Source organism: Ammodytes marinus (assembly GCF_949987685.1).
Source record: "Ammodytes marinus genome assembly, chromosome: 23".
NCBI lineage: Eukaryota > Metazoa > Chordata > Actinopteri > Uranoscopiformes > Ammodytidae > Ammodytes > Ammodytes marinus.
The window spans coordinates 14826801-14836520 of NC_137227.1; the positions used below are offsets into that span (position 1 = coordinate 14826801).

Here is a 9720-nt window from a genome sequence, read left to right on the forward strand (position 1 = left end):
AATTATATCAGATTTTTATAAATCTGGGACAGCCAACTCTGATATCAGATATTGATTTTTACTATTTGGGTTTTCAGACATCTATGAGATGGTTTTGAGGTTACATAGCGGATACATTATTCTGAAAGGCATAACACCTGCCACTTTGAGTGTTTTGAGTGCCCTCTAACGGTGGGAAACAAGAATAAAGAAATAGAACCAGCAGATACGGCACAACTTCACAACGGTAGCCTAATTATTAACTGCCAATTCGTTAAACAATCTAATTAGTTATATGAGAGATTCTTAAACAATAAAATACATCTGACACCATAGATGCACACACATACATGATATAACTGCAGAATAGCAGTACCGCTAGTTTTTTTTAGAGCTTGGGTAATGTAGTCCACCTCACGCTGGCCACTGCAGGCAATAGTATCAAGCTGCAGCCCCCAGCATTTCAAAGAAATACATTACCCAGAAGCCACCGGGCAGTACAGTCTCTAAACGAAACAAGGTCAGTCGTTATGCAGCTGAACGTGGTCAAGTTGATACCGTAACTGCTGTTATATTTAGTTAATTTAGCCGGTAAAATGTATGTCCACGTGTTCAGTGTAGTGTCCATTTGATGGTTTTATTATTTCTCCCTGCTCGTGTTAGCGCAGTGTAACAAAGTGAAGTGTTCTTTAACTTGCGTTTGCCTAACGTTGCAATGCTGCAGTAGCCTAGTGATTTGTGCAAATCACTCCGCCATTAATATGCTCTCTCTCTCTCATTGACACTTTGTTCACATGTGTTTTTTGAATAAGTAATAACAGCATTAGACGTGAACTATAACAGAGTTACAATAAACACAGACTAAATCCCTCGCATATTGTTTTCAGGCGACAATCAGAAACAAGTGCAACACGAATAAACAAACACTGATGTTTACATCCGTGTGTGACATGTGAAACTTATTTATTAATTTATAAATATCATTTCATCTCGCAGGAATAATGAATTACGCTCGGTTTCTCACAGCTGTGAGCGCAGCCAGGAAGCCCTCCCCCATCAGGATGCTGAGTGAGTGTTTCTGCAAGTTGGAAAAAATTAGAGTCATCTGAAAAACTCTGAAAGGAAAGTGAAAGAGTTGTGATTTGTAGTGAAATTAAAGTTTTTATATGCTGTTATTATATCTGGTTTAATGGGTGGTTCATTCATTAAACTACAGCTGAGATGATTGGTGAGAAAATTCTAGCAAGGATTTCTTTATTTCATGTGATTGTCAACTGATATGGAAATTTGATTAAAAAGTAAATGTTTTTCTTAGATATTTATACATAGCCACTTTTGTACATTTAATCAGTTTTTCAACAGCATTTTAACTACTGTCTCCATCCATGTGACATATATTCAACCATCCATACACAAAGCTAGTTCCTGAAATGCTGCTAAATCTCGCCATGCATAAGTTTGAAGAACTGTACAGGGAATTTGAAGATATCTTGGAGCTACTTTATTAGAAACAGTGGGGTTGCACATCAGAGTTTTTTGAAAAATGGCCTGTTCTTTTTTGTTTGTTTTTTCAAATGTTATACAATAAAGTAACTCTAAATTATATCAGCATGGGCCTCAAATTTCTGACTTAATAATAATAATAATAATAGATTTTATTTAGAGGCGCCTTTCTCAGCACTCAAGACTTGAGCTCCTAATAGCTTGTGTGGCCAATACTACTCTAGGTCGGGGTACAATTCTGTGAGCAGTTTTTCCTACTCTAGTATTTGTATTGTTTGTATTGAGATCTCAGCGTGAGAATCCGCTCCTCATTTTCTCTGTCTGTGTGTAGCGGAGCTGCAGCAGCGGTCTCCTGCGTCTCTGATCTCTTTAGCCGGCGGAGCCCCAAACCCAAACACCTTCCCCTTCCTGTCCGCCAGCATCCAGGTGAAGAACGGACAGACGGTCACCTTCGATGAGGCCGGGATGAAGAGGGCACTGCAGTACTCTGCTTCCAACGGGTGAGAGATACACACGACAGGAGGGATACCTCAATCAGTAAATCCTTGTGAGATTAAAATGTAGTGTTCATCGAGACTCGTAGGGCTTCAAGTCTTTGCAGTTAAGAATTTAGCAAAGAGCTAGTGCACTCTACAGGAAGCTGGACTCATCAGTGTCACTAATATTCTTTCTAAATGTGGTGCTTTACATCATGGCTAAAGTTTAGTTTATAAGTAGGAAAGTATGGACCTTTTAGACGTTTCTTTGTAAGATTCTATCTCAACTTTACTTTGAATGACATCAGAACAGTGTGCAGCTGCGCGTAGAGGTTATCATTCTACGACGACCTTTACTTTTTTATGACCACCTCTGTAAACTTCAAAGCCTTAAAGTGACTACAGCTGCGAAATCCAATGCTTTTTGTCGCCTTATCAGATAATTAGTTTATATAGGGATTGAGTTGCCAAACACTGGTTCCAACGATTGTTGCCTTATCTCTGTGTATTGTTGCTATCTAATAGGTGCTTTATATTGATGTAGTATACGCTTTTATAGGTCAAGGCCTTTCCTTTGTCTAAATCAACTATTTGTTGGATATCTACCAACCTACAGAAGGCAACTAAAGCACTTTTCTCTTCCTACTCTATGTAGAATACCTGAGCTGCTGACGTGGATGAAGAACCTACAGAAGAACCTCCACAACCCGCCGACTGCCGGCTACAGCGCAGAGAACGGCCAGATGGACATGTGTGTGACAACAGGGAGCCAGGAGGGGCTCTGTAAGGTACTGACACCACAACACTGCTGTTGTATTTCAATTCTGACCACTACACCAGGAGCGGCCCCATGAACCTTTCTTTTTCTGAACCTTTTATACAACACCTCCATTGGCATAATCGACCCCCTTAAAATTTCAACATGTACTGCTTTCTGTTCTGCTCTATGTGTTGAAAAAGAGTGAAAAGAATAAGAAAAACAATGTTACCTTTGCCCCTAATAGTTCACTATTTCTTTGGTTTTAGGTGTTTGAGATGCTGGTCAACCCTGGAGACAACGTTCTGCTGGACGCACCCACGTATTCAGGAACACTTGCATCGGTAAACCCTTTACAAAGACACAAATATACAACAACTAGACCTTCAGCAGCCCTCTAACTTTACCCCCCACTCTATAGCTCCAGCCGCTCGGTTGCAACTTAATCAACGTTCCCAGCGATCAGCACGGGATGATACCTGCGGCCCTGAAGGAGGTTTTATCTCGATGGGATCCCTCAGAGGTTCACATGCCCGGAAGCACCGCCCCCAAGGTCCTGTACACCATCCCCAACGGAGGAAACCCCACTGGCGCATCCATGACAACGCAGAGGAAGCAGGAAGTGTACGAGGTGCAACCGCCCTGCAAAGTCACAAAACAATGACTCATTACAGGGATCTCCAAGTTAGACTTTTTAATACCTTTTAATGCAACTTAAAAATGAAATGTAATGCCAATGTCAGGCCACACTGGCAAAAGGTAGAAGGATAATAATGGAAAATCTGACGTACTTGATTGTACTTTTAATTCAGAACATTTTAAGTTCACATTAATATACTCTTATGTAACAATACAGTGTGTGTAAACTCTTAATAACAAAATCAAAAAGTGCTTATTTCTCACATCACAGCCCCTCTCAAAGTATTAAGAAGGGCAATCAAAAAATGTTAAACTTCTGTAGGAAAGTTAAATACTTTGCAGCCAAATTCAATACTTTTAATGCGTTATTTTGAGAATATTAAATTCAATGCTTTTGAGACCCCCGCGGGTACCCATTCATTCAGAGATGAAGTGTTATTTTATGAATCACTCTTGGCCTGATGTATGCTAAGCAGTCAGTGAAGTGCTGGCGTCTCTAATTAGATCTTGCTGTGAAGCTGATTTCCCTAAAGTCATTTTCTATTAACCCCTTTCTAACAGCTGGCCCGGCAGTACGACATGCTCATCGTCGAGGACGACCCCTATTACTTCCTGCAGTTTGAGAAGGTACAGGAATAGTTTGCTCCACTCCTGAATATGGCAAAGAAAAATGTCTCCTTTGTTGTGACCATGAATTGTTTAAAAAAAGAAAAGTAGTTGAATCAATGGTTGTGACTCCATGGTCTGATGTTTGCACTTTGACTAGATAACCATGAATTTACATGTTTACAATTGATTTATTGTTGGCAGCCGTGGGCTCCAACCTTTCTCTCCATGGACGTTGATGGGAGGATCATCAGGACCGACTCGTTTTCTAAGATCTTGTCCTCAGGGTGAGTGTCAAATCAGTGTGTGTGTGTGTGTGTGTGTGTGTGTGTCTTTGCGAGCAAATGTGTGCAGGTTTTTTTTCCTTTTTTTTAAAAACCAAGTGCATGTGAAGCTATGCTATCATTTTATTTGACTGTAAGCCAAAGGTGTCCGTATAGTGAATATTTACTTTATCCATCACTTAAGTCAGCAAATGTAATAGCTAGTCCAACTCACATGATTAGTGTATTGCCTATGTCAACAGCCTGTGCAATGCCACAACATTTGTCTCTCAAGGTCATATTGTTAAATGCACCAAAGTTTTGAGGTCTTTGACTTCGTTTTTTTTTCTTCATATTTCAGGCTAAGGATTGGTTTTGTGACAGGGCCCAAGCCTCTGGTAGACAGAGTGGTGCTGCACATCCAGGCCTCCACAATGCACACCAGCACCTTCACACAGGTGAATGAAAGCCGAATATCACACCACCACACCCTGCTCCATTACCATGATATAATTACTGGTTTAGTGGCTCTCAGTTGGGAGGAGTAACTTCTGCGAGGGGTGACATCCTAAGAAACTTGAACTTGTGCCATGGCAGGCCGTCTGCTGCAGAGTAAAAAACTCTGTTGGCTGTCACATAAGGCATCTTTGCTGCTTTCTGTGTGTGCTTGCAAAATCCATTAACTTGCAATCTATTTAGGCAACAAACAAAAAAACACTGACCAGGACAATGTATTTTAAAAGTCCAGTTTCAATCAGAGACATTTAAATAATTTACGTTGCATTTACACAATAATCCATCTCATTGTCCAGCTAATAAATAGATTTTCTCTAACAAAATGTGAACGAACTATATCACAGTGCACACACTGCACTCTCTCCACACACAGACGGCTAACAATAGAGTATATTTAAGAGCTGAGTCTTCACAGACTTTTGATTCTGCTCCTCAGGCATGCTGGATTTGCACCAACACGACCTCACCAGCAAAGAGGTGTGTGTGTGTTGTCACGCTACAGCAGAAGCAAAATAAGATGCTGAGTAGGTGGTTTTAATAAGGAAGAAGAGGAGATTAATTGGCATCTACTAAAGAGCTGCTGTCATTCTGTATGTGATTCAATCCTCGACAACCTTTGTAATTTGAACTAAACATTTTAGTGATGAAATTTGACGTGCATGTACAAAATTACAATTTCCTCGTGTGATGACAAGTTTGACACATGCACAGGCCAAAACAAATATTTGGAAGGCTTTGTTATGAAAGAAAGAAAGGTGTGTCATACACAAACCACACTTACAAAAGTTTACCTTTAGTAAATAGATTCAGATGATGGTTCTGAACGTGCCTCCTGCCTCCTTTCAGCTCATGGTGTCTCAGTTGTTGCACAGCTGGGGCCAAGAGGGTTTCCTCCAGCACATAGACGGGTACGTCACCGCTGCATGGCCACATCTGCTCATTTTGACTGGTTAAGAAGATAATTCATTCTTGCATTAACACTGTTGTATTTCTTCTTGCAGGGTGATTGAGTTTTACAGGAAACAACGGGACGCCATGATCGGCTCCGCAGACAAGTGGCTCAAAGGTTTGTGGACTCACTGGGGAAAGAAGTAGAAAAACACAGCTTTACATTTGAAGCCTTTCGAATGAAATATACAGTAAATTCACACTATCACCAGAAGACAATGGGTAAACAGAAGGACAAATCACTGCATGAAGTAGGTTTGAATGTCAGATTGACATCCCAAATCTGACGTCTGAAAGGCAATGGTAGGAGGATGTTTTTGACAAGGTTTCAAGATATATATATATAAAACCTGATTCAAGCCTCATCTGACATTTGATGCCCAATAGGGGTCCTCTCTAGTCCTGTCTTAATAACAGTAGGTGTTTACTGTTGGTGCTAAAAGTGTAACTTCTACTAAACTTATCTTATTTTGGTTAAAGACTGTAGATAAGATCAACAAGATGGCATTAAAAATGACTCAACTGCTTCCAGCTCACCCAAACCTGAAGTCATATAATGTTGCTGAAAGCTCCAGAAAACTTCCACATTTAGACTGGCTCACGTCACTGGAAAAAGCAGGGACAAACACAGCAGGCAAATCGTGACTGCTGTTATGAGTCAGAGAGCACATACGCAGGCCCTCCTAATGTGTGTGTGTGTGTGTGTGTGTGTGTGTGTGTGTGTGTGTAGATGTAGCAGAGTGGCACACCCCAGCAGCAGGCATGTTCCTGTGGATGAGACTGAAGGGCATAGCCGATACCCAACAGCTCATTATGGAGAGAGCCTTGGAGAAAGAGGTCAGTGCACACAAACACTTCAACAACTCTGGTTTTTTGTGATGTATTATTGCACAAACCCCAATTAACTCTGTCCACTGAAGGTTAACACAATACCCACTGTAGTGTAGTATGCTATAAGCAGGTACCCAGAATGCATTTCGGCTCTTTTTTTGTTATCGCTTCTCTGTCCATGAGCAGCTGTTTTGCACTGGAGGCAAAGCAAGTACTGTGCCTGAATAGAGTGTAGGATGGTGCATGTGAAGCGGTCATTGTGTGCACTGTGATTGGGTTTAGCAATAGTGTGTGTAATTTCCCTCCACACACACACACACACACACACACACACACACACACACACACACACACACACACACACACACACACACACACACACACACACACACACAGACATTTTCCAAGGTCTGTCGAGGTTTGTGGAGGTGTCAGCTGCATCAGAAGACACCTTACATTTTAAATGAATTAACAAATAGAATCTGACTTAAGTGTTTTATCCTTCCTATGATTTAAAGTGGCTCCTCAGGCTAATCACAGTGTTATGATGTGAATTGTAACATTGTAAGTAACAATATTTTTGAGAGATTTTAAAGAAATAGTTTGACATTTTGGAAAAAGGAGGAAAATGTATGTATTATTGTCTCATGAAAGGATCTTTCGTGTAAAATCTGGCTGTGTGTGTGTGTGTGTGTGTGTGTGTGTGTGTGTGTGTGTGTGTGTGTGTGTGTGTGTGTGTGTGTGTGTGTGTGTGTGTGTGTGTGTGTGTGTGTGTGTGTGTGTGTGTGTGTGTGTGTGTGTGTGGTACTTAAGGTGCTACTGGTTCCCGGCGGCGTCTTCATGATTAACAGTAGTGACCCATGTCCCTATGTCAGAGCGGCCTTCTCTCTCTCCACACCAGAGCAGATTGATGAGGTAAACACACACACACACACACACACACACACACACACACACACACACACACACACACACACACACACCTTAACTGACTCTAATCTCTGACAAATCTTTCGACAGGCTTTCAGAAGACTCTCCTCTCTCATCAAAGAGGCTTTGTGATCAAAGATGTCTTCTTCCCTGAGAGAGGCTGCATTTTGTAACATGATGTTGAATGCTCTTATGTTACAATATATGAAATAGTTCAAATATATTTTAATGTGTGTGTGTGTGTGTGTGTGTGTGTGTGTGTGTGTGTGTGTGTGTGTGTGTGTGTGTGTGTGTGTGTGTGTGTGTGTGTGTGTGTGTGTGTGTGTGTGCGTGCGTGTGTACGTGTGTGTGACTTCTGACGATATACTGTATATGCCATAGCCAAGAGGAGACGTTTGTGCGCCTACCGTTAAACATGACTTGATCATATAAAACCATTTGGAGCAATGAACCAGTTTAAGAAAAAAATACAGTTGTTGACCTCATTACTTGTTGCTCCATAATTACACTACACAGTGAAGAAGTCTTTGTATTTTCCATGTACAAAAAAGTAAATAACTATTTTTATGATTCAATGTTTTGGTCTTTTGTGTCTTTTTTTTAATCCATCCAAGTCCATTAAGACAAATATGTTTACACCTGACCAAACAGTTACAATGGAGATTAAATACTTCACTCTTTTTAAATGAATGGACTTCATAGATAGGGGGAACTTACTGGAGGATAAAGATGTTTTTGAGCAATTCAATTTTAGTGACCAAAGACTGCCACCAGATACAGCTTTTTCTAATGGCATGTTTTGGAAAGGTCACATTTATTTCAAAAAGGTGCTATAAAGGATGATGGACAGTCCTTCCAATCATCATCAACTCGTGCTCACTTTACTTCCACAAATGAATCATTAAACTGGGATTTTGTTCTCCCCCCCCCCCCCCACCAAGAAGGTCAAAACACTAGCAACATTTAACTGAGTTGTCCCTTGGCAAGGACGGATCCCCACAAGTAGAAACACATCGGTTTCACAATAATGGAATCTTCGCATTTTTAAACCATTTCCTTTTCTCTCTCTCTCTCTCTCTCTCTCTCTCTCTCTCTCTGCACCCTTTTGAAATAGGAGAAATTGTACCAGAGACTCTTGACTTGACTTCTTTGTTTACATGATGTTCTTTACTTAAAATGTTGTTGTCAGATACCACATTGGTTAGTGAATACATGTCAGAGAAGAAAATGGCTCATGCATTTGAAGAGTCACATTTACAGTAAATCAGCCCCTATGGTCTGGGTTTTAGTTTACGCTTATGCTTAATCCACTTACAAAAAAAATATTTTGTCTATATTTTGCCAGATATTGGTGGTTATATATGGTGGAGCTGGTTGCAGACGACGAGTTAAAAAACGACGTTAAAAAAAAATTAATCAACAATTTCTTTGAACTTTACAGTCAAATGTATGGCTGAACCAAACATGCAGCGGGTGCAACAGGGTGCTGGTATTTCTTTGTTTTGTTTTATAATTACCTTTTTTTTTAAATGTCACAATTTCAAACAAGAAAGATTAGTAGAACTTTCTGCCAGCATCAGCTTTCCCTCATATTTATTTTCTTAAACCTGCATGCTTTTAGCAGTCACATGACGGGACCCGCTGACGACGACTGGGTCCGTCTGTTAGTGGAAACCCTTTGTACAGACTTTCTCCCTGCTGTTAATGTGTAGCGCTGTGTGATCGAGCTCTCACAAGTGTTTGTGTAATAAGCTGAAACATTTCTCCGTAAAGGACAACAGGGTCAGAGTGGCGAGTGAGGAATCAGGCTTTTGCAACACTTGTTGTTTGTGAGGAAAGTTATGAAAATCCTATCGTTAAGACTGCAACATTCAAAGAACTTTGTCCCCTACATTTAAAATTCAACTTTAATAAAGGTTTCTAGTAGGGAAATGTACTCATGCATCAAAAGTAGTTAAAACTAGAGCAATGTAACGCATTTGAGCTTATTGTGTGTTAGCAAAAGTAACTACTTGTTAGACACTGAAGTAAAAGTAGCACATTTCACTCAAAATCCTATGAAATGTAATGCAGAAAAAGTGTAAATTCTCACTTCATACACAAACAAAAGCACACACACATTCCCTAAATAACCATAGTTTCTATACACACAGATGGAGCATTATTGACTCAGTTATTGACGGTTTGCTTGGTACAGAGAGTCCATTTTTTAGACTTTAGCTGCTGCTTCAAGGTCAGTCAGTTATCAGCTCTGGGACACAAACAAATAGAA

At 40.3% G+C, this 9720-nt stretch overlaps 1 protein-coding gene across 1 annotated transcript; it reads left to right on the top strand.

Moving 5' to 3' along the window:
- The first annotated feature begins 489 nt into the window (after positions 1-489).
- On the top strand, positions 490-7938 carry aadat (aminoadipate aminotransferase). The gene is made up of 14 exons (XM_080052576.1): positions 490-499; positions 976-1047; positions 1814-1982; positions 2614-2746; positions 2985-3059; positions 3137-3346; positions 3916-3981; positions 4165-4247; positions 4585-4681; positions 5586-5647; positions 5741-5805; positions 6418-6524; positions 7332-7433; positions 7539-7938. The coding sequence occupies exons 2-14, from the start codon at positions 981-983 to the stop codon at positions 7578-7580; spliced, it is 1278 nt and encodes a 425-aa protein (XP_079908702.1). The 5' UTR covers positions 490-499; positions 976-980; the 3' UTR covers positions 7581-7938.
- Positions 7939-9720: the final 1782 nt, after the last annotated feature.

What these genes read in the sequence shown, in the direction of transcription:
- aadat (XM_080052576.1), top strand. Translation starts at nt 981, where the DNA reads ATGAATTACGCTCGGTTTCTCACAGCTGTGAGCGCAGCCAGGAAGCCC. An exon ending in CTCCCCCATCAGGATGCTGA is followed by an intron (nt 1,048 to 1,813) that starts GTGAGTGTTTCT and finishes GTCTGTGTGTAG; the next exon opens with CGGAGCTGCAGCAGCGGTCT. An exon ending in ACACCAGCACCTTCACACAG is followed by an intron (nt 4,682 to 5,585) that starts GTGAATGAAAGC and finishes GCCTCCTTTCAG; the next exon opens with CTCATGGTGTCTCAGTTGTT.